Source organism: Oncorhynchus masou, chromosome 13 (genome assembly GCF_036934945.1).
Source record: "Oncorhynchus masou masou isolate Uvic2021 chromosome 13, UVic_Omas_1.1, whole genome shotgun sequence".
NCBI lineage: Eukaryota > Metazoa > Chordata > Actinopteri > Salmoniformes > Salmonidae > Oncorhynchus > Oncorhynchus masou.
In genome coordinates this window covers 24,878,736-24,904,389 of record NC_088224.1, presented here as the reverse complement: position 1 = coordinate 24,904,389, position 25,654 = coordinate 24,878,736, and the positions used below count along the sequence as shown (strand labels likewise).

The following is a 25,654-nucleotide window of genomic DNA, read 5'->3' as shown; positions in this document are numbered from 1 at the left end:
ATGACATGGGGGATTTTGTGAAACTGGCATCTCACATATCAAAAACACTGATGAGAAAATAAAATTGTGGCCTCTGTAACATGACATTTTGGCATCTGTCCCCCCTTTATTACAAGTAAATAAAAAAAATCCAATATTGCAATACAATACATCTTGGTTTTGTGCAGTTTTTTACAATCACAGGAAACGGTATGGGACAATAAACTAACTTGACTCATCACAACTGTAAGACATCTGTATATCAAATGCTTTGTGACAGAAAAGCTCTTTATCATCAACTACATAAGGTCCCTCTGTTGTACACCCAACTCTATATGCATTAAAATGCTCATCAAGACATATTGTTATTGCAAAAGTAACCAACAGTAACCTCTCATCTTTAACAACAACATGGTGGATTTTCTGAAAAACTGGCATCTCACAATGGACTTTAAAGACAAACAACTAAACCTGAACGATACATATGTCCATGGTGTTTGGCCCATTTAACATTTAAAACCGTGGTGTCAATTGGTACCTGAAGAGTCTCAGCCATCTTACAGCCACAGTCCACCACATTTAAAGATAACATTTTACCTGGACCGATCATGACTCTGTTGGTGTCAAATGTTTGCTATTTGACTTTGGTGTTTTTTTTGCCAATGTTTTAGTTACATTTTTAAAGCTTTTTAATTGTAAAAAAAGAAAAGAAATTATGCTTTGCTTCATAGCGGATGCACCAGCTATGCAAAACTGGTCCAATTTTAAGCCTACATGTGGGGTAATGCACCATAAAATGATGCTTCGGTAGCAGCCTCTTTTTTGGAAACAATTGCTTGAATAACCTGTGGTGCTCTGCGATTAAGAAAAATTGTAATAACCTTAGTAAAATGTTTATTTTCTCCAATGATATCAATCTGAAGCAACAGCAACAGTAAATAGCAGTGTAGATCATTGGGACAAACTAAGTATCCAAAGAGAAGTAGTAGATTGGGAAGTAAACACCAGGACTGGATAGCGTTTAACCCCAAGTCATTAGTCCTCTCCTAAATTCACTACAGGAGGTGTGTTGTTTTGCTCCATGTAACCATAGTTAAAGCTCTTTATTCTCCTGTCTTTCATTTGATGTTGTGTACTTGTCTATCAAGTGCAGTACTAGCAGTTTAATTTCATATTGTGCCACTCCCTCCAAGATATCATGCATAATCTCGACAAGGAAGTTTTCACGTATTGAAGTACTGCAAGGAGTTTAGAATGCAAGAACGTTTAACACCCATCACAGAGGGAAGACTGGGACTTGGCTATTTTTTTTTCCTGTGTTCTGCATGAAGTGCTTGAGTTTGTAAGTCGCTCTGGATAAGAGCGTCTGCCAAATGACTTAAATGTAAATGTAAATGTAAATGCATAACTATCTTGGGTGAATCTTCATCAAATTCAGTTTGAAAGTCCTCTTTCTCAGCAAGACAAAAGCAGCAAAAATATCTGAATGATTCAACAAAACCAAATAAACAGTGAAGACCAAGGTTGTCACCTGTAACTTGGACAATAGTTCCATACACTGGTTGATCATACAAGGGGACCATAATTACATCCCTCTCAAGTACTTTAATATCCTGCACAACTGGATCAAGTATGTTAGAAAAGCCATATGTTTTAATGTCTTGGGCATGAGATAAAGCAACCCAATGAATATTAAGCAGAAATGAGTTGAACTTTGGAGGAAAATTCCGTAAATTGACGTCGTTTGCTCCTAATTTATGTATTCCCCGTTATGATCCAAGAGGATTTGCAGTTTGAAAATCATCATAGAGAAGCTGTATCTGAATTGCTTCTGTTTTGAAAACAGAGCATGGCTCGTGAACAGATCCCCATCCCGTCAGTCATACAGTCTTCTTCAACTGGAGTCAGTCTGCATCATCTCCTTTATATTCAGGGTGTTTGTAAATAAACGGTCATGTTTTCAAAATGGGGACGTAGACAAATGGATCAGTAACAACAATTTGATCATAGCCTCCCGTCGTCTGATTGTGTCGTGTATCAAAGCACCAAGAACGTATTCAACTGGGTCTACCCTTCCCCACTTTTCTGTCAAATACTGCATTCTCTTACTTTCAGAATCTAATTCACCAAAAGGATTTGACATTTTCTCAAAACGCTGATCAATTTTACACTCAATGTCACTTTTAATAGGCTCCTGTATAGACAGAAACGTCTTCACAGATTCTTTAGCTTGAATATGAATATCATCAACCGTCTCTTCCATGTAAATGACCAGAGTTAATGGTTGTTTCACCTACACCTGCCACTTTAAGTGCAGCTATGGTTGCAGCGCAGCTGTCTACAAGACTCTTATTGACAAGGACTGAGGCAGAAGGGGAACTTGTTGATGGCAAGTCATCAAAATGACTTACTGCTACATATTCAGCTGTAGAGGGGCCTTCACCATGACCAGAACAAGGTTCATGTGCTTTATAAAGATGCTTTGTACAAGGTACCGAAGACAAAATGAGCTTTGAAAAGCTCATCAAAACAGGCAAGAGAGTCTGGTGACTTACACGGTATTGCATGTTTATCAATCGCAATGAAGTACTTGTGTATCGCACTCATCTGGGTCCCCACAGCAAGCAGATTGGGTTGAAGGCTTTCCATGACGCTCTCCAGATGCCCCTGGATGCTGGTCCCAGTCTGTGACACGAGAACTTCATTAGTGTGCTATTAAAATGAATCACGGTTCGCAAACAGTTTGTGAAAATGTAAATTACAGCTATAACATGATTTGTCCATAATCTTAAAAGTAGTTATTAGGATTAGGAATGGGGACAGAACAGTCAACTGTAACCTCACCTTGATAAACTTCACAATGTGGTCACTGGTGTGTCTGGCTGTGGTTTTTCCTGGTTTCTTGCGGCCATGAGGGGACGGTGGCAGAAGGTGGACAAGGACCAACATGGAGGACATGTCACTGTCCCATCCTGAAAGTCCACATTTTCACTGAAAGTTGCATCTGACTTCAGTGGGTCATGAACCATCTTTTGGCGATATGCGAAGGTCTGCTTCATCTTCTTCTTTACAATTGCTTCAACAGCTGTATGCTTCATCCGGGCAATGGCCTCAACACAGGCTTTCTGTTGTTGGATAGTTTCTCTGTGAAGGGGTCTCTATCCGCTTTTGGACCACCTGTAACATGGTGAAACTTTTACAGATTACTGGGTTTGTCTGCTCTACACAAGTATATGGTATTGTGTCATAAGATATACAAAACGAGGCTGAGAAACTCTGCAAGGACGGCCATGCATGCAGTAATGCCACCAGATGAAAAGTAGGATTTATTTGACTCAGAAACAGAATTAATACTGAGTATCTTACTCTTTCAGTATTTCTAAGAAACACTTGCTTATACAGATGTTTACACACAATTATTCTCTGGTCATGTGTCATGAATGAGACTTAACTACAATCAAAATCACTTACACGTCAGTGACTGACGCATGGTCTCCTGTCGTGACGCTTCCCTTTGAACAAATTTCAGTCTACATGCTAGATATCCACTCCCATCTTCTGCGTTGTAATAATGCTCCTAAAGTAAAGTACACTGCTCAACAACAAAAAAAGGGAACACTAAAACAACACATCCTAGATCTGAATGAATGAAATATTCGTATTGAATACTTTTTTTCTTTACATAGTTAAATGTGCTGACAACAAAATCACACAAATTATCAATGGAAATCAAATTTATCAACCCATGGAGGTCACACTCAAAATTAAAGTGGAAAACCACACTACAGGCTGATCCAACTTTGATGTAATGTCCTTAAAACAAGTCAAAATGAGGCTCAGTAGTGTGTGTGGCCTCCACGTGCCTGTATGACCTCCCTACAACGCCTGGGCATGCTCCTAATGTGGTGGCGGATGGTCTCCTGAGGGATCTCCTCCCAGACCTGGACTAAAGCATCCGCCAACTCCTGGACAGTCTGTGGTGCAACGTGGCGTTGGTGGATGGAGTGAGACATGATGTCCCAGATGTGCTCAATTGGTTTCAGGTCTGGGGAACGGGCGGGCCAGTCCATAGCATCAATGCCTTCCTCTTGCAGGAACTGCTGACACACTCCAGCCACATGAGGTCAAGCATTGTCTTGCATTAGAAGGAACCCAGGGCCAACCGCACCAACATATGATCTCACAAGGGGTCTGAGGATCTCATCTCTGTACCTAATGGCAGTCAGGCTACCTCTGGCGAGCACATGGAGGGCTGTGCGGCCCCCCAAAGAAATGCCACCCCACACCATGACTGACCCACCGCCAAACCGGTCATGCTGGAGGATGTTGCAGGCAGCAGAACATTCTTCACGGCGTCTCCAGACTCTGTCACGTCTGTCAGATGTGCTCAGTGTGAATCTGTTTTCATCTGTGAAGAGCACAGGGCACCAGTGGCGAATTTGCCAATCTTGGTGTTCTCTGGCAAATGCCAAACGTCCTGCACGGTGTTGGGCTGTAAGCACAACCCCCACGTGTGGACGTCGGGCCCTCATACCACCCTCATGGAGTCTGTTTCTGACAGTTTGAGCAGACACATGCACATTTGTGGCCTGCTGGAGGTCATTTTGCAGGGCTCTGGCAGTGCTCCTCCTGCTCCTCCTTGCACAAAGGCGGAGGTCGCGGTCCTGCTGCTGGGTTGATGCCCTCCTACGGCCTCCTCCACGTCTCCTAATGTACTGGCCTGTCTCCTGGTAGCGCCTCCATGCTCTGGACACTACGCTGACAGACACAGCAAACCTTCTTGCCACAGCTCGCATTGATGTGCCATCCTGGATGAGCTGCACTACCTGAGCCACTTGTGTGGGTTGTAGACTCCGTCTCATGCTACCACTAGAGTGAAAGCACCGCCAGCATTCAAAAGTGACCAAAACATCAGCCAGGAAGCATAGGAACTGAGAAGTGGTCTGTGGTCACCACCTGCAGAACCACTCTTTTATTGGGGGTGTCTTGCTAATTGCCTATAATTTCCACCTGTTGTCTATTCCATTTGCACAACAGCATGTGAAATGTATTGTCAATCAGTGTTGCTTCCTAAGTGGACAGTTTGATTTCACAGAAGTGTGATTGACTTGGAGTTACATTGTGTTGTTTAAGTGTTCCCTTTATTTTTTTGAGCAGTGTATAATTCAGTTTGAGTGAGCAGGTTAAAATATCTTCATGTTCATTCTTATCCTTAAAACTACAGATACGCCCGTAGATGAAGAATTGCTCATTCAACAGGTCTGACCCTCGCAGTGCAGAACTTAACAAGGCTTTTATACCACCAGAGTTGAGCTTAGAAGAGATGGCAGAGATGGTGGGCATACAGACGTGTTAACAGATCGTTAGTTTAAATAAAAACATCACCCAACAGTAAAACAACCATTTGAATATTGACATTCTGAAAAATGTTTAAGGTGTAAGAGAGTTGAAAAGGTTAGACTTTGTTTTTAATTTACTTACATAACTTGCTCCTAGGATCAGCCAGGTATGGGAACAAGGCAATGATGGCCATGGCGTGGTCCTCTTTAACACGCCTTGAAGGACATGTCCTAGACACACACACACTTTACTGTTTGAGATCCAAACAAAAATATTGATGTGTAAATCACAACTTCTGCTAAAAATTGTGTTAGGTGGTAAGGTACAGTATGTAATGAGTATATGACATATACCCATGTTCACTTGTGCAACCAATATCTTGACCACATCGTGTCTTCTGCTATCTGTGTTATGTACTTGAGTGAAGACCCAAAAGCGGTTTTAACAGAAAACAGAGTTCTTTAATGAAAAACAGGAATGGCATAAATCCTCTTCCAACGTTGTCAATGGAACAAAAAGAACATTAGTATAGTGCAGGATGCACCTGCCAGGCAGACTCCGACAGGATAGGACAAGGTGGAAGCAAACGAGACGACAGCTTGCTTCTGGCATCAAAAACACAAACAAGAATCAGACACTGAAAGTAGCAGGAACAGAGAGAGAAATAGAGACCTAATCAGAGGGGGAAGAGAGAACAGGTGGGAAAGAGTGAATGAGCTAGTTAGGGGAGATGTAGAACAGCTGAAGAATGAGAGACAGAGAAGGTAACCTAAAAAGACCAGCAGAGAGAGACAGAGTGAAGAGAAAGGACAGGAACAGACATAACAAGACATGACAGTACCCCCCACTCACCGAGCGCCTCCTGGCGCACTCGAGGAGGAAACCTAGCGGCAACGGAGGAAATCATCGATCAGCGAACGGTCCAGCACGTCCCGAGAGGGAACCCAACTCCTCTCCTCAGGACCGTACCCCTCCCAATCCACTAGGTACTGATGACCACGGCCCCGAGGGCGCATGTCCAAAATCTTACGAACCCTGTAGATGGGTGCGCCCTCGACAAGGATGGGGGGGGGGGAGGGACGAGCGGGGGCGCGAAGAACGGGCTTAACACAGGAGACATGGAAGACCGGGTGAACGCGACGAAGATAGCGCGGGAGAAGAAGTCGCACTGCGACAGGATTAATGACCTGAGAAATACGGAACGGACCAATGAACCGCGGGGCCAACTTGCGAGAAGCTGTCTTAAGGGGAAGGTTCTGAGTGGAGAGCCATACTCTCTGACCGCAACAATATCTAGGACTCTTGGTCCTACGCTTATTAGCGGCCCTCACAGTCTGCGCCCTATTACGGCAAAGTGCCGACCTGACCCCCTTCCAGGTGCGCTCGCAACGCTGGACAAAAGCCTGAGCGGAGGGGACGCAGGACTCGGCGAGCTGAGATGAGAACAGCGGAGGCTGGTACCCGAGGCTACTCTGAAAAGGAGATAGACCGGTAGCAGACGAAGGAAGCGAGTTGTGGGCGTACTCTGCCCAGGGAGCTGTTCTGACCAAGACGCAGGGTTACGAAAAGAAAGACTGCGTAAAATGCGACCAACAGTCTGATTGGCCCGTTCGGCTTGACCGTTAGACTGGGGATGAAAGCCGGACGAGAGACTGACGGAAGCCCCAATCAAACGGCAAAACTCCCTCAAATTGAGACGTGAACTGCGGGCCTCTGTCGGAAACGACGTCAGACGGAAGGCCATGAATTCGGAAAACATTCTCGATAATGATCTGAGCCGTCTCCTTAGCAGAAGGGAGCTTAGCGAGAGGAATGAAATGAGCCGCCTTAGAGAATCTATCGACAACCGTAAGAATAACTGTCTTCCCCGCTGATGAAGGCAGTCCGGTGATAAAATCTAAAGCGATGTGAGACCACGGTCGAGAGGGAATGGGAAGCGGTCTGAGACGGCCGGCAGGAGGAGAGTTCCCAGATTTAGTCTGCGCGCAGACCGAACAAGCGGCGACAAATCGACGCGCGTCACGTTCCCGAGTGGGCCACCAGAAACGCTGGCGAATGGAAGCGAGCGTACCCCGAACGCCGGGATGGCCGGCTAACTTGGCAGAGTGGGCCCACTGAAGAACGGCCGGACGAGTAGGAACGGGAACGAACAGAAGGTTCCTAGGACAAGCTCGCGGCGACGGAGTGTGAGCGAGTGCTTGCTTTACCTGCCTCTCAATTCCCCAGACAGTCAACCCGACAACACGCCCCTCAGGGAGAATCCCATCGGGGTCGGTGGAGACCTCAGAAGAACTGAAGAGACGAGATAAAGCATCAGGTTTGGTGTTTTTTGAGCCCGGACGATAAGAAATAACAAACTCGAAACGAGCGAAAAACAGAGCCCAACGAGCCTGACGCGCATTAAGTCGTTTGGCTGAACGGATGTACTCAAGGTTCCTATGGTCAGTCCAAACGACAAAAGGAACGGTCGCCCCCTCCAACCACTGTCGCCATTCGCCTAGGGCTAAGCGGATGGCGAGCAGTTCGCGATTACCAACATCATAGTTACGTTCTGACGGCGATAAGCGATGAGAGAAAAACGCAAGGATGGACCTTGCCGTCAGAGAGAGAGCGCTGAGAAAGAATGGCTCCCACGCCCACCTCTGACGCGTCAACCTCAACAACAAACTGTCTAGAGATGTCAGGTGTAACAAGAATAGGTGCGGATGTAAAACGATTCTTAAGAAGATCAAAAGCTCCCTGGGCGGAAACGGACCACTTAAAGCACGTCTTAACAGAAGTAAGGGCTGTGAGGGGAGCTGCCACCTGACCGAAATTACGGATGAAACGACGATAGAAATTAGCGAAGCCCAGAAAGCGCTGCAGCTCGACGCGTGACTTAGGAACGGGCCAATCAATGACAGCCTGGACCTTAGCGGGATCCATCTTAATGCCCTCAGCGGAAATAACGGAACCGAGAAAAGGGACAGAGGCGGCATGAAAAGTGCACTTCTCAGCCTTCACATAAAGACAGTTCTCCAAAAGGCGCTGGAGGACGCGTCGCACGTGCTGAACATGAATCGAGAGAGACGGTGAAAAAATCAGGATATCGTCCATGTAAACGAAAACAAAAATGTTCAGCATGTCTCTCAGGACGTCGTTAACTAGTGCCTGAAAGACAGCTGGAGCGTTAACGAGGCCGAAAGGAAGAACCCGGTATTCAAAGTGCCCTAACGGAGTGTTAAACGCCGTCTTCCACTCGTCCCCCTCCCTGATGCGCACGAGATGGTAGGCGTTACGAAGGTCCAATTTGGTGAAAAACCTGGCTCCCTGCAGGATCTCGAAGGCTGAAGACATAAGAGGAAGCGGATAACGATTCTTAACTGTTATGTCATTCAGCCCTCGATAATCCACGCATGGGCGCAGGGACCCGTCCTTCTTCTGAACAAAAAAAAAAACCCCGCTCCGGCGGGAGAGGAGGAGGAGACTATGGTACCGGCGTCGAGCGAAACAGACAAATAGTCCTCGAGAGCCTTACGTTCGGGAGCCGACAGAGAGTATAATCTACCCCGGGGGGAGTAGTTCCCGGAAGGAGATCAATACTACAGTCATACGACCGGTGTGGAGGGAGAGAAGTGGCCTTGGAACGACTGAACACCGTGCGCAGATCGTGATACTCCTCCGGCACCCCTGTCAAATCGCCAGGCTCCTCCTGTGAAGAAGAGACAGAGGAAACAGGAGGGATAGCAGACATTAAACAGGTCACATGACAAGAAACATTCCAGGATAGGATAGTATTACTAGACCAATTAATAGAAGGGTTATGGCGCACTAGCCAGGGATGACCCAAAACAACAGGTGTAAAAGGTGAACGAAAAATTAAAAAAGAAATGGTTTCGCTATGATTACCAGAGACAGTGAGGGTTAAAGGCAGCGTCTCACGCTGAATCTTGGGGAGAGAACTACCATCTAAAGCGAACAAGGCCGTGGGCTCCCCTAACTGTCTGAGAGGAATGTCATGTTCCCGAGCCCAGGTCTCGTCCATAAAACAGCCCTCCGCCCCAGAGTCTATCAAGGCACTGCAGGAAGCAGATGAACCGGGCCAGCGGAGATGGACCGGAAAGGTAGTGCGTGATCCAGAAGGAGAGGCCTGAGTAGTTGCGCTCACCAGTAGCCCTCCTCTTACTGATGAGCTCTGGCTTTTACTGGACATGAGGTGACAAAATGACCAGCGGAGCCGCAGTAGAGACAGAGGCGATTGGTGATTCTCCGTTCCTTCTCCTTGGCCGAGATGCGGATACCCCCAGCTGCATAGGCTCAGCATCCGAGCCGGCGGAGGAGGGTGGCAGTGATGCGGCAGGTGGCAGTGATGTGGAGAGGGGAGCAACGGAGAACGCGAGCTCCTTTCCACGAGCTCGGCGACGAAGATCAAACCGTCGCTCTATGCGAATAGCGAGAGCTATTAAGGAGTCCAGACTGGAAGGAACCTCCCGGGAGAGGATCTCATCCTTAACCTCGACGAGGAGACCCTCCAGAAAACGAGCGAGCAAAGCCGGCTCGTTCCAGTCACTAGAGGCAGCGAGAGTGCGAAACTCAATAGAATAATCCGTTATGGATCGATTCCCCTGACATAGGGAAGACAGGGCCCTGGAAGCCTCCTCCCCAAAAACAGAACGGTCAAAAACCCGTATCATCTCCTCCTTAAAGTCCTGATACTGGTTAATACACTCAGCCCTCGCCTCCCAGATTGCCGTGCCCCACTCACGCGCCCGTCCGGTAAGGAGAGAAATGACGTAGGCGATGCGGGCTGCGCTCCTGGAGTAAGTGTTGGGCTGGAGAGAGAACACCACATCACACTGAGTGAGGAATGAGCGGCACTCAGTGGGCTCCCCAGAGTAACACGGCGGGTTGTTGATCCTGGGCTCCGGAGACTCGGAAACCCTGGAAGTGGGCGGTGGATCGAGGTGGAGTTGGTGAACCTGTCTTGTGAGGTCGGAGACTTGGACGGCCAGGGTCTCAACGGCATGTCGAGCAGCAGACAATTCCTCCTCGTGTCTGCCTAGCATCGCTCCCTGGATCTCGACGGCGGAGTGAAAAGGGTCCGGAGCCGCTGGGTCCATTCTTGGTCTGATTCTTCTGTTATGTACTTGAGTGAAGACCCAAAAGCGGTTTTAACAGAAAACAGAGTTCTTTAATGAAAAACAGGAATGGCATAAATCCTCTTCCAACGTTGTCAATGGAACAAAAAGAACATTAGTATAGTGCAGGATGCACCTGCCAGGCAGACTCCGACAGGATAGGACAAGGTGGAAGCAAACGAGACGACAGCTTGCTTCTGGCATCAAAAACACAAACAAGAATCAGACACTGAAAGTAGCAGGAACAGAGAGAGAAATAGAGACCTAATCAGAGGGGGAAGAGAGAACAGGTGGGAAAGAGTGAATGAGCTAGTTAGGGGAGATGTAGAACAGCTGAAGAATGAGAGACAGAGAAGGTAACCTAAAAAGACCAGCAGAGAGAGACAGAGTGAAGAGAAAGGACAGGAACAGACATAACAAGACATGACAATCTGTTAGGCTTTTTGTCCGAGCATACTCATTCATGATCCTCTCTCCTCCAGGTTTGTTCTTCAGAATGTCTTCAATCGTCTACGTTGGAGTAATTTAAAAAATGAACACACTAAAACGTTTAAAACAGCAATGAAATAGCAAGTATAATAAAACACACCATGATCATCCTCTCCCAACTTTCATTGATGTAATTTATCACTCAATCTTGATAGCTATCGGTAAGGGGCGGCAGGGTAGCCTAGTGGTTAGAGTGTTGGACTAGCAACCGGAAGGTTGCAAGTTCCAACCCCCAAGCTGACAAGGTACAAATCTGTCATTCTGCCCCTGAACAGGCAGTTAACCCACTGTTCCTAGGCTGTCATTGAAAATAAGAATTTGTTCTTAACTGACTTGCCTGGTTAAATAAAGGTTAAAAAAATAAAAAAAATATTCAAGTTTGGCATTTGTTGAAACTGGAAATGTGCAGCACTTACATGAGAGACAATTATCCTCAGCTGTCTTTCTTGTAGCAGGACTCCCCCTCATTGTCTCTACTGTATTTTGATAAGGAGCTGCTTGCAGAGGAGCTCAACGAATCTAGCAATCATATTAACATTTAACTGGTGTGCTTAACACTAATTACAACACATTTAGGTGGAAACATCCATTATCATGATTAGAGGACTTTTGTTAATGACAGGCGGAATGCAAAAATGTAACATTTGGAATTGATTAGGCCCACTACTGTTCTAAAAGGGGTGGGAGAGGTCAGCACAGAAACAAAAAACAATTTTAAAAATTCAAAATGAGAAAAGAAATCAGCAGATATATCTGCTTGTCTCACATATTCAGAACATGTGTTAGGCTAGCCAGGACTGTATGGATGAATGTGAAGCTCTAAGCTCATATGCAACTCACCATCGGGATTTGGGTCTGGGGGGAAACAAACCTCCAGCACACCAAGGCTTTGTTTTTTAGAAGAAACTCATCAACTTCAGTCTTCAATTTATCATAGATTTTTAAGTCCAAGGTTGGAATGTCAAATTTATTGGCAACTGTGAAGACAAAAATAGATTGCACAACCTTATTGATTAAATATGTTGTGTATTTTTAGAAAAAAAAAAAAAGAACAGAAGACAGAAATAAAGAGGTCACCTTACGTGAACATCGTAACCCCAAAACTGACTTTGTGCTCCTTTCCTTGTCAATTCCAATTATATGCAGTCTACAGCCTGTCTACTACTGCCACGTACTGAATTATTATACCAGCAGTCTGAGTATTATAGCAATACACCACAGATAGCTATCAACTCTGAGATTGTAGAGGCATACAAATGTTAGTATCACTTATTCTTTAAAACCATTCATGACCGGCAAAGACAATGAACCATAAACCAATCTTTGAACTGATCTGTGATTTGGGGAGGCGCAAGATTGCTTTGTACTCATTATCAGCAAGGAAATCAGCTATCAATTTGACAGTAATATAAGTATATTTAAAGAGTGTCAGTATAAGTATGTTGTTCCATAGGATATTGTGTGAAATTTGAAATGTTTCACTCACCACAATCCAAAAAGGATTTGAAGGTCAGTTGCCCCTCATAACAAATGTATTTCTGACAATCCCTGTACTTCACGCGTACAGCCTGCAACCTCGATGACAAGAAAAAAAGTTTATTTAAATTGCATTAACACAAATATACACATTACAACAGAGCAGTGCTCTGTTTAGAGTAAAACACACATGTTGCATGGACCTGCCTATCGCTAAATACTGTCTACTAACAGTCTAGTCTACTAACAGCTCTCTTTTCAGAGTAAAACGCAGGTGTCGCACCGACCAAACTGCTCTAAAACTGTCCATCAGCTCTGTTCAGAGTAAAACGCAGGTGTCGCACCGACCAAACTGCTCTAAAACTGTCCATCAGCTCTGTTCAGAGTAAAACGCAGGTGTCGCACTGACCAAACTGCTCTAAAACTGTCCATCAGCTCTGTTCAGAGTAAAACGCAGGTGTCGCACCGACCAAACTGCTCTGAAACTGTCCATCAGCTCTGTTCAGAGTAAAACGCAGGTGTCGCACCGACCAAACTGCTCTAAAACTGTCCATCAGCTCTATTCAGAGTAAAACGCAGGTGTCGCACCGACCAAACTGCAGCTAAAAACTGTCTAATAGCTCTAAACTTGAGTGAGAAACACATGTAGCACAGACCAACTGCCGCTAACTGTCTGCTAGCAGCTCGCTTTTCAGAGTAAAACACATGTTGCACTGACTAGCCTGCTGCCAGAAGTCAGTAAAGTCCGCTAGCTACTGATAATAGCTAATACCGCTCTGTTGAAAATTTAAAACAGGTGATGCACTGATCCACCGGGTGTACATACTGTCCATAAACCACTAAAAGTGGTATAACTTAATGTTACTGTAGCGAGCTAGCTAATTAGCTCTTGCTAGATGCTCACATTAGCATCTGACTATTCAAATCGTGCAGTAACAGTAAGCCTACACTACAATGCTAGCTAGCTGTAAAGTTGCTCAACAGTTTTAATTTGCACACAAAGTTGACCAATAACAGTGAACATACCTGGAATTCTAATTAAGTTTAGAAATGAAGAAATTCTGTGGTTCTGTGAATGACTTCTGATGTTCGACGGATTCTCACTCTCGATCTGTCCACTCTTTCCATTCGCGAGACACTTGCAAATGGGCAATGGCGGCAAAATCTAAATTGAACCAACATTAGTGGGCGTAGTCATGCTGTTTTACTCCAATATAATTTATTCTGTATTTTTGCCAGATGTGAATGTCCTTGGATGGCGTGGTTACACGTTGTCTGTGGTTGTGAGGCCGGCTGGACGTACTGCCAAATTCTCTAAAACGACAGTGGAGGCAGTTTATGGTAGAGACTTTCCTGCAGTCAGCATGCCAATTGCGCGCGCCCTCAACTTGAGACATCTCTGGAATTGTGTTGTTTGACCAAACTGCACATATTGGAATGGCCTTTTATTGTCCCCAGCTCAAGGTGGGCCTGTGTAATGATCATGCTGTTTAGTCAGCTTCTTAAAATGCCACACCAGTCAGGTGGATGGATTATCTTGGCAAAGGAGAAATGCTCACTAACAGGGATGTAAACATGTTTGTGCACAGACTTTGAGAGAAATACACTTTGCGTTTATATTTTTGTTCAGTGTAAACATAAATGTAAAATGTAACATCTCGCAAGAGACATGGAGAGTTTGAATTCCACACACTGGGTTTCACTTACTCTACCTGTTTGAAAACCTGGCCAGAATGTTAGTGAACAAATATGGCATACGAATGATTTTAATCACAAACTCATATTCCTCACAATTGATCAATTAGTCCATACTCTATAGTCCCTCAAACTCAACTCTGCACCTCAAAGCCAGTTCCACTGAGTTCTCACATTGTTGACCTCTAACCACTAAGACACAAATTTCAATAGAGATATAACTTCTGCAGCTTGGGGAACGCGTAATAGTTGTGTTTAAAAAATCTCACTACAAGTAGCTTGTAGCTCACTACAAGTCCAAATAACCATTTCAGTTGGTCAGATTGATTATTTGATTCATTGCAGGATAAAGGGTTTGCCATGAGAATGTTGTGGTGCTTTATAGTTAGTCGTCATGGTTGTCAGCTTCTCTGTAGTCAACATCTTTTCCGTTATATGATATCTACTTGGTTGTGTACGATGGAGTAGCCCACACACTGAGGGGATTAGATTAACGCCCCGGGCCATGCCCCGCTTGCACCGGGTTAGCTTTGATTGGAATTCCGGCCTTGAGCCAGGTACCCCGTTTTGGCTGACAAAGGCAAAAGTGACATACAATAGGTTAAGCACGTGGAGTAATGAGTAGGATTCTGGGTTTTCACATCCAAAATTGAAATGCTTTATCTGCCTTCCCAATAAAAAGTCGTTTGAAAATACAAAATATATGCTTTATATATAAAACGCGTTTGCCCAGTCACTTCACCAGCCATAGCCCAGTGCACCGCGGTTCAGCTTTATCAAACTCCCTCGCTGATAAGCGTGCGTGTGACAGATCCCTGTCATCCCTTCTTCTCATGGGCTCTGTCATGCAAGCAATGGTGATTGAAAATTGGACACACACACACACACACACACAGCTCTGTCCAAAGGAGGAGCTATGCTATTGAAAGGACGCCATTATTTTCGCCCCCAACACACACACTTCCCATCTCTGGGTCTTTTTTTAGCTGGGGGTCAGAGGTGAGGGGTGAAGTGTCACTGGGTTAGGCTGGGGGATGGACAGATGCGCACGCTCGGGCGCACACACACACACACACACAAAATCTGCACTGTACGGGTGAGGCCAAAGGTTTTAACTAATCGGTTTCATGCTCTTCCCCCTGTCCCATGGGAGGTAGGTTTTACACATGGGCCTATTGTTTTAATGAAGAGGAGTGTCCTTGTATTGTAGCTTAGTGTAACATTCATTTCCACATCAACACACAAGTCACTCTCATTGTTACTCTTTCTTCACACACCTCCCCCAACCTCTCTCCATTTCCTTGTCTACTGGTTGATCAGTATGTTCAGCTACTACTACTACTGGTTGATCAGTATGTTCAGCTACTATTACTACTGGTTGTTAGGCTAAAACCAGTTCTAGAGATTAAAAAAAAACACTTGCACACATTTCGCATAACACAAGCATTTCGCTGCACCCACTATAAAATCTCCTAAACTGTGTATGCAACAAATAATGTGATTTGATCCACACCATTGTGTTGTTTGTGCCCAGCACGATTGGATTGCAGCTATCGGGCCTCCCACAGAGTCTATTTCTTTGTCGTGCTGAAATGATTCCCCAAGCGAATGACTAGTTTTAGGTTCCTACTGCCAGAACACGATCAGAGAGAACACATCAGAAAGGAGAGCTTTATCTGACACACACACACACACACGCAGAGTCAGTTTGTGAGGCCTTAAGAGGAAACTCGACCCAGAGCTGAGACCGATACAAGAGCAAAGGAATTCCCGTAACTGAATTTGGGCCTCCTCAAGTTCTCTCTCCCTTTTACACACACACACACACACACACACACACACACACACACACACACACACACACACACACACACACACACACACACACACACACACACATATATATATATATATATATATATATATATATATATATATATATATATATATATAATACACACACAAAAACACATCTGCGATTTCCCCAGCTCTCTGCAGGCCTGTGTTTCTCATCAGCAGTTTGTTGAAGACAATTGTGATTATTCCTTGGAGGGGCTGTTGACTGTCAATACATCTCATGGAAATGTCTTTCTGTCTGGCCTGGGTGTGTTTGTGGAGGGCAGGCATTGAAGTTTCAGAGTTCCTCCTTTGTGTATCTTCCATCTGTGGGCATTTATCCTCTGAAGAGTGTGTGTGTGTGTGTGTGTGTGTGTGTGTGTGTGTGTGTGTTCTGAGCGGCCAGCAGGTTAGATTATGTGGAGTCGGAATTCCAGGGCCTTAATTCACAACATGTGCCTCACAATTAGAGAACTGCCCCAATGTGTGTGTGTGTGAGTGAGTGAGCGTGTCTGTGTGTGTCCCTTTGTTACGTTCCCCTCTGACAACACACTTTCTCTGTCTTAGAGAGATTCTTTTTCTTAGTCTACTCTTCTTCTTTTGTCATAATTTCTTTAACCTGGTGATCTCATTGGGAGTAATAAAAAAAAATCAGTAGTATTCTTTGTGTCGTTGGTGTGTACACACACACACTGTCATTAAATGAAGCTTATTTATATCGACTGCTAATTTCTCTGTGTGCGTCTCTTCCGTGCATGTGTGTGTACTATGTTACTCTTTGCACACCGAGGCATGCACTCACATGGAAGTGTCAGCTTCCTTGTGTAAGCAGGACACTTCCATGTACGGATCAATCTCTTTAAGCTGACACGCTGGTGTGTGTGTGTGTGTGTGTGTGTGTGTGTGTGTGTGTGTGTGTGTGTGTGTGTGTGTGTGTCAGGTCTCATGGTGTCACTGTGATGGAGGATATCTGCCTGACCCTTGACCTCACAGACCCAGCTCCTGCACACACACTCAGTGTGCATGTCAGACAAGCAAAACAAAATACCTACCAGCTGCTTCAGTTCTCTTTCACACACCCAAATTTGCTCCGTTAGAATGGTGTGTGCCTCCTCACACCAGGAGCAGGTACAGTGCAATTTGGAAAGTATTCAGACCCCTTCAATTTTTCTAAAATTCATTATTCTAAAATTGATTAATCAATCTACACACAATACCCCATAATGACAAAGCAAAACCAGTTTTTTAGAAAAAAACCCAGCAATATAACATTTACATAAGTAATCAGACACTTTTCTCAGTACTTTGTTGAAGTACCTTTGGCAGTGATTACAGCCTCAAGTCGTTGAGTATGACGCTACAAGCTTGGCACACCTGCATTTGGGGAGTTTCTCCCATTCTTCTCTGCAGATCCTCTCAAGCCCTGTCAGGTTGGATGGGGGGCGTCGCTGCACAGCTATTTTCAGGTCTCTCCAGAGATGTTTGATCGGGTTCAAGTCCGGGTTCTAGCTGGGCCACTCATGGACATTCAGAGACTTGTCACAAAGCCACTCCTGTGTTGTCTTGGCTGTGTGCTTATGGCCGTTGTCCTGTTGGAAAGTGAACCTTCGCCCCAGTCTGAGGTCCTGAGTGCTCTGGAGCAGGTTTTCATTAAGAATCTCTCTGTACTTTGCTCCATTCATCATTCCCTCGATCCTGACTAGTCTCCCAGTTCCTGCCGCTGAAATACATTCTCACAGCATGATGTTGCCACCACCATGCTTCACCTTAGGGATGGTGCCATGTTTCCTCCAGACGTGACGCTTGGCATTCAGGTCAAAGAATTCAATCTTGGTTTGATCAGACCAGAGAATCTTGTTTCTCATGGTCGGAGAGTCTTTAGGTGCCTTTTGGTCAAACTCCGAGCAGGCTGTCATGTTTGCACCTTTATTTAACCAGGTAGGCCAGTTGAGAACAAGTTCTCAAATGCAGGCAAACTTAAATCCATTATACCTAATTTCTACCAGCCAGGGGGAAAAAACTTGTGCAACCAGGGGGGGAAAACTCTAGACCACCTTTACTCCACACACAGATACATGTACAAAGCTCTCCCTCGCCCTCCTTTTGGCAAATCTGACCATAATTCTATCGTCCTGATTCCTGCTTACAAGTAAAAACTACAGCAGGAAGTACCAGTGACTTGATCAGTACGGAAGTTGTCAGAAGATGCAGATGCTTGGCTAGAGGACTGTTTTGCTAGCACAGACTGGACTATGTTCCGGGATTCATCCAATGGCATTGAGGAGTATACTGCCTCGGTCACTGGCTTCACCAATAAGTGCAGAGACGACATCGTCCCAACAGTGACCGTACGTACATATCCCAACCAGAAGCCATTGATTACAGGCAAGGTCCACAGCGAGCTAAAGGCTAGAGCTGCCGCTTTCAAGTAGCGGGACACTAATCCGGACTCTTATAAGAAATGCTTATTAGCAGACCCCCATAGTCCCAGTGGCCAAGAAAGCGAAGGTAACCTGTCTAAATGACTACTGCCCCGTAGCACTCAGGTCGGTAGCCATGAAGTGCTTTGAAGCACTGGTCATGGTTCATATCAACCCCATCATCCCAGAATCCCTAGACCCACTCCAATTCACACACACACACACACACACACACACACACACACACACACACACACACACACACACACACACACACACACACACACACACACACACACACACACACACACACACACACACATACACACAATTCGCCCCAACAGATCCACAGATGACGCAATCTCAATCGGACTCCACACTGCCCTTTCCCAACTGGACAAAATGAATACCTATGTGAGAATTCTGTTCATTGACTACAGCTCAGCGTTCAACACATTATTGCCCACAAAGCTCATCACTAAGCTAAGGACCTTGGGACTAAACACCTCCCTCTGCAACTGGATCCTGGACTTCCTGACAGGCAGCCCCAGGTGGTAAGGGTAGGTAACAACATATCTGCCACGCTGATCCTCAACACTGGGGCCCCTCAGGGGTGCATGCTTAGTCCCCTCCTGTATTCCCTGTTCCCCCACAACTGTGTGGCCAAGCACAACTCCAACATCATCATTAAGTTTGCTGACCACCCAACGGTGGTAGGCATGATCACCGACAACGATGAGACAGCCTATAGGGAGTAGGTCAGAGACTTGGTAGTGGTGCCAGTACAACAACGTCTCCCTCAATGTGAGCAAGACAAAGGAGTTGATCGTGGACTACAGGAAAAAGCGGGTTGAACACACCCCTATTCACATCAATGGGGCTGTAGTGATTTTCAAGTTCCTTGGTGTCCACATCACCAACAAACTATCATGGTCCAAACACACCAAGACAGTTGTGAAGAGGGCATGACAATGCCTTTTCCCCCTCAGGAGACTGAAAAGATTTGGCATAGGTCCCAAGATCCTCAACTAGTTCTACAGGTGCACCATCGAGAGCATCCTGACCAGTTGCTTCACCGCCTGGTATGGCAACTGCTCGGCATAAGGCGTTACAGAGGGTAGTGCCCCAGTACATCATTGGGGCCAAACTTCCTGCCATCCAAGACCTATATACTGGGCAGTGTTCGAGGAAGGACCCCAAAAACCTTACCCCCACCTACGTGTACAAATTACCTTTTTAGTAAATATTTTCTAAACTCTATTTTCTTAACTGCATTGTTGGTTAAGGGTATGTAAGGAACCATTTCACGGTAAGCATTACACCTGTTGTATTTGGCGCATGTGACAAATAACATTTGATTTGATATGACCCCCTTTAAGACCTCCACTTATTTACACCCCTTTTATGGGGTGTGGGGGGTGTTATATCATGGGGTCTGGTTTGTATTTCAAATGAGGGAGGTGTTAAACACTAGAAGCATAAATTAATTTACCTGCTAAAAAGCAGAGAACCAATCACACAGACCCAACGCCTGTATTTTGGTTACAGGGTCTGTGAAAATGCAGGAATCATGACTAGGTCTTTAGTGGGGTTCAATTTACCCTGTTTTTGTTTTTTACTCCACTCCTCTTTGAGATATACAACAAAGCAGACATAGTACATTTGTGGGATGTTGGTCTGTGTATGAAAGGGATAATGTGAAGCAGTCATGGTTGTTCTACAAACATTTTTTTACAGTGTTTCTCCAAGGCAGGTTGAGCTTCTGACACCATGGTGTGATGTTACTGGCTATTCAACCCCCTCCCCCGTATCCCTTTGGCTACAAGGAATGTGAATTCCAGTCCTAACTACCACTACAATGCTATTGCCAACCTTTTATATTTGTTTACCAGAGAGCTAGCCACCATGATTGCTAACCTTTTAGTTTTATAAACCAGAGTGCTAATAGCCACCGTGCTGCTATTAACTTTCTTTACCAGAGAGCTAGCAACCATGCTAACCTTGTAGCAAACCAGACAGCTAGCCACCATGGTAACATTTAGCTTTGTATACCAGATATAGCCATTAGCCACCATGTAAATTGTTTAGCTTTATGTTACTGTTATTATTCTACTTTGAAACAAGGAGGTTTACGTGTGTGTGTGTGTATGTGTGTGTGTGTGTGTGTGTGTGGGGGGGGGGAGGGGGAGGGGGGCTTTCTGTGCTTAGGGGGAGGGGGAGGGGGAGCAGTAAAGTCCGGTGCACTAATGAAATACAATAACTCACTTTGCTGTAGCTCTGCAGTGAAGGGTTTTTATGTGTGTGTGTGTATGTGTGTGTGTGTGTGTGCGTGTGCGCGCGTGTGTGTGCGTGTGCGCGTGTGTGTGTGTGTGTGTGTGTGTGTGTGTGTGTGTGTGTGTGTGTGTGTGTGTGTGTGTGCGCGTGCGTGTGTTTGTGTGTGTGTGTGTGTGTGTGAGCGAGCGTGTGTGACATCCTTCCCAGAAGGCTCCCAGGCTCCCCAGTCCACAACCCATTTCACACACCTTCCATGTTTTCCTTCCTATGGTGTGTGTATGTATTTGCTGGGTTTATGTGCAATGTTTCTGCTTACGTGGGTGAGTGTATGTGTGACATGCATGCATACATAGAAGGTCAAATATGTGTCATTCTCTCCTGTCATTGGCAGTTGTACTATCACAGATCATAGGGGCGGCAGGTAGCCTAGCGTTTTGGAGTGTTGGGCCAGTAACCGAAAGGTTGCTGATTCAAATCCCTGAGCCAGCAAGGTAGGAAAAATGCCATTCTGCCCTTGAGTAAGGCAGTGGACATTGATTTAAGGCAGTTCACCCCACCTCTCTGATCCAGGCTGTATCACATCTGGCCGTGATTGGGAGTCCCATAGGGCGGCGCACAATTGGCTCAGCGTCGTCTGGGTTTGGCCAGGGTAGGCCGTCATTGTAAATAAGAATTTGTTCCTAACTGGCTTGCATAGTTAAATGAAGGTAAAATATGTATATATTTTTTGAATTCAGAGGGGTTGGGTTAAATGCCGAAGACACAGTTCGGTTGAATGCATTCAGTTGTGCAACTGACTAGGTATCTCCCTTTCCCATAGCAACCTGTCTGTCTTTTCTTCTTTTAAAATAGTAATGCTTTATTGGGACCTGAGAGCTGAACACAGGGAGCAGAGAATAGAGCCTGGTCTTGGCTTTATGACTTTATGGTCAAGGGTCACACAGCCTGCTTAGTGGGGTCATAAACAGTTATAAAGCCTGCATAAATGGTTACAATAGCTAGGAGGACAGTGGTTGTGATCAGGAGTGGATTGGGGTGGTGTCTGTGCGTGACTCTGTGAATGATTTGTCCCTAAAGGCCTCCTTTGGTTCTAGAATGTTCTGTGTAGAATTTACAACCCCCGCTAACGTGGTAGCACACCTATGATGTTTTACACCTAAACACATCTTGTTTTTCATGTTTCTGTGTCATGTGCTTTCTGTGTGTTTGTTGTTGTCAACGTGTGTGTGTTGTGTTGTCACTCAGGCCCATGGAATGCCTAGAGAATATGTGTGTGTGTTTGTTTAACTATGCTTATGGGTACCAGAAGACCTCACACAGATACTAAAACAAGGAAAATTCAGAAATGTTTGGTTCCTACTAGGATTGTGTGTGTGCGTGTGCGTGTGCGTGATGTATTCTTGGAGGCTATGAATCTGGGGAATTGGGGAATCTACTCCTCCTGCTAGTGGATCCTGTGTGGGTCAGTCGATAATATTAAATCCATTCCAGGTGTTATGTAATCCACAAGAAACCCCAGCCTGTGTGTGAGACCCATTTTTAAAGCCAACATGATAGTGGTGGTGAAGTCCCTTTAGTAATTGTTTTATACAACTGGCCATGTAATCTATCTACAGTGAAAACATGACACCACTGTTCTCTCTGTAAGTCTCATCTCAACATCGCAACCATGCTTGACACAACAATGGTCAAAATCCTTCAGCCTGTTTCTGTCTCTTCCCAGAAAAGCTCAACTTTATTTTGTGTGTCTAATGATCAATTAGAATATGTTATTAAAGGAATGCTGAATGCTCAATTATGTTGGTTTTTCCTCCATATTGAAACATCAGTCATTTTTAGTCCAATCTATCTGATGTCTTTGAAAAAGAGGAAAGGAAAAACAACATGATAAGAAGAGTGAAGAGCAGATGTGTTTTAGGATCTAATGATCAGGATGATTCAGCTCATTGGTTGGAGATGGAAGACTTTCTCTCCTGTCTGACCCTCACCCCTCCATCTATACGCAGCTGCATTCCATCCTTTTGTTCTGCCCTCCCCTTGGAGAGGTTGACGAAGGGGGGTGGGGGGAGGTGTGGAGGGGCTGGAGGAGGAAAGGAGATCGGTGGAGCAGAGGATAAAAGGAAAGGAGTAGCATAAAGTAAAGTGTGTGTGTGAGCCATTATATCATGCCTCCCCTGGGACCGTAGCCATTATTGATGGATTGATTGCTGTTCCCACCCCCCTCCGCTCTACTCGCATTGGACAACATTGATCCCTGTCGCTCTGGGATTTGTCGCTCAGCGCATATTTAATTAGTCTTTTGTTACCAATCACAGTGTATAGGAGTTTGGGGTAATTCTAATGGTTACGTGTGACTATCAATGAGTCAGCATTAAATCATTTTTTAAATATTATATTTAAATGTAATTCAATGTGTTGAAATTATAGATGTATCAATGCATTTTGTTATGATCAGTTGTTGATGATCTTTTTGGAAGTTGTCACTTAGTGAGTCAGTTTCTTGAAACCAAATATAAGCTTATGTGTGTGTACGTGTGTGTACTCACCCTTCTTATTGGTGTATTGATCCATAAAGCCCCATATAGGCCTGTCTTATCTCACTGTCAGCCCTCTGAGTCTGAGGAGGATCAGGGGATGTGTTCAATCAAACTGCAGCATTTACATGTCAACACACCTCATAGTCAATAAAAAAACATCTCCCAATGGTTTCTGATCTCTTACACTCACCATGGCAATTAATGCGTAACATATTAAAGCACTTAACCCATTAGAAAACGATATATTATATATTTGATCATGTTTTGATAGCATGATTTAATGAACTCTCTCCCTCTCTCGTCTAGGTGTTTCTGTTTTTCTGTGAGACGTGCTCGGTGCCGATCTGTAGGGAGTGTAGTGTGGGCAGACACGTAGGCCACAGCTTCGTCTATCTACAGGACGCTGTCCAGGACTCCAGAGCCATCACCATCCAGCTACTGGCCGACGCACAGCAAGGAAGACAGGCTGTACAGGTGAGTGTCTGCGTGTGTGTGTCAAATCGAATAAATCCTATTTTATTTGTCACATGTGCCAAATACAGCCTTACCGTGAAATGCTTACATACAAGCCCTTAACCAACCATGCAGTTTTGAGAATTTAAGAGAATATTCACACAAAAAAAGTTGTAAAAAAAGTAACACAATAAAAATAACAATAACGAGGATACATACAGGGGGTACCGGCACCGAGTCAATGTGCAGGGTTGTTTTTGTCACAGCACCAGTTTAGAAATGTGGGATATTCTGCATATCACCCACACACTCCTATCACTGTAGCATGGGGTTAGACATAGCCAGCTGGCCCTGGGAGGGGGTGGGTTGCCTGGGGTGACGGGGGCAGGGGATAGGACTGGGGGTCAAAGGGGAGGGAGTGGATAGGGGGAGGAGAGGAGGGGAGGGCAGAGAATGGCATTTACGCAAGTTACGCATGTGAAAGAGAGGAAGTGAGGGGGAGGAGGTGAGATGGGGAGGATGAGAAGAGGAGAGAGAGAAGAGGGAAGGTAAAGCAGGACGAGGGGGGTGAAAAAAGAGGGGAGTATAAGGGGAGACGGGTAAGACGGTGGAAGGGAGAGAAGATGGGTGTTACTGATTATGCTAGATAGTATCTAGTCAGCCATGGTGTTGATACCCATGTCCTCCCACACAGCCACGTGTTCACTGACAAGCAGCTGGCTCTGAGACTGAGAAAAATGGTATCCAATTTTATTGGTCGTGTACATACATAGATTTGCAGATGTTATCGCAGGAGCAGCGAAATGCTTGTGTTTCTAGCGCCAACAGGGCAGTAATACCTAGCAATAATAAGATAAACAATACACACATAATAATCATTTTAAAAAATTTATATATTAGAACGGTCAAAACTTTTACACATAAATAGTATTCTATTCATTCTATTTCTATGGTTATAGAAAATCTTTACTTTATGAAGCGTTGCCTTTATTGTTGTACAGTGTTGTGTTATTAGTTATGGATTTTAAGAGTAGGTTTGCCTATTAGTACCAAAGGGTTAAGTGTTAAAAAACAGTTACTGATGTAATCACTCTGTCTGACACACATTCTCTGAATGTCCACTGGGGACTGCAGAATTATGTTCACTCCCTCTGAACTGTTGAGAATGGTTTGGAAACAGATGGGTATGATGCTGAAAGGGATGCTTTGTTACAGTACTTCCTGGAAACCACAGTTACCAGGAGTTGTGAGATTTTATGTAACCTCCATGGAACGTTGGGCAATGTTGTGAACTTCGACACTGGAATGTGTGTGTAAAGCCAGGTGTACAGTAAACCACTTTCAAAATCCTAAAATCACTGAGACTCACATGAAACAACCATCTTTCCTTTCGTTTTTTTGTCTTGCTAACATAGTGGCGCGCACACTGAACAATGTGGAACAGGCAGGGGTCACACACTACAAGATTCTTCACTTGGTTGTGAGGAGTCTCCTTACCACGCTGTCTCGCTAAAACAATGATGATGATGAACAGTGATGATGAAATTAGATTTTACGTAGCTACAACGAGCTGTGGCTCAAAGCAGCCTCGGAAATGTTTTCAGTCAGACATTCACGCTTGCCATACAGAGTTGTAATATCTAGCTAACATTTTGAATTGAATAACATTGCTTGTGAACTTCAGAGCTGTAACAATTTGACACATTGGCTTTGGCAAGTACAAACGCATACTAGTAGTAGTCATGGCCCCTGCTCGAGAGTCTACACATTCTGGGTGATGCAAAACAATGTCATCATCTCACTGGTTTCTTCTCGGGCGAGCTCTCATTGGCTATGTCTGATTACCGTTCTCAAAACTTGTCTTTGCAGATCTCACGCTACAAGAGTATTGCAAATTTTGTGTCGATAAAATCAAATGTGTTTGAAAATATTGGGACATCAAAGATGAGATCTGTAGCCCTCAGATTGCGTCTCATTAAACGAGCGTCGGTGACGGCCGTTCGCAACGACATGGGGATTTTGTCTCCAATCTCACAAA

At 44.9% G+C, this 25,654-nt stretch overlaps 1 protein-coding gene across 1 annotated transcript in view; it reads left to right on the top strand.

Annotated features, from left to right (window-relative positions):
* The window catches only part of LOC135551986 (E3 ubiquitin-protein ligase TRIM71-like), a 51,907-nt gene that overhangs the window by 5,835 nt on the left and 20,418 nt on the right, over positions 1–25,654 (top strand). Inside the window, exon 2 of the mRNA XM_064983314.1 lies at positions 23,470–23,637. Coding sequence (XP_064839386.1) covers positions 23,470–23,637 — 168 coding nt within the window. The remainder of the gene's footprint in view (positions 1–23,469; positions 23,638–25,654) is intronic.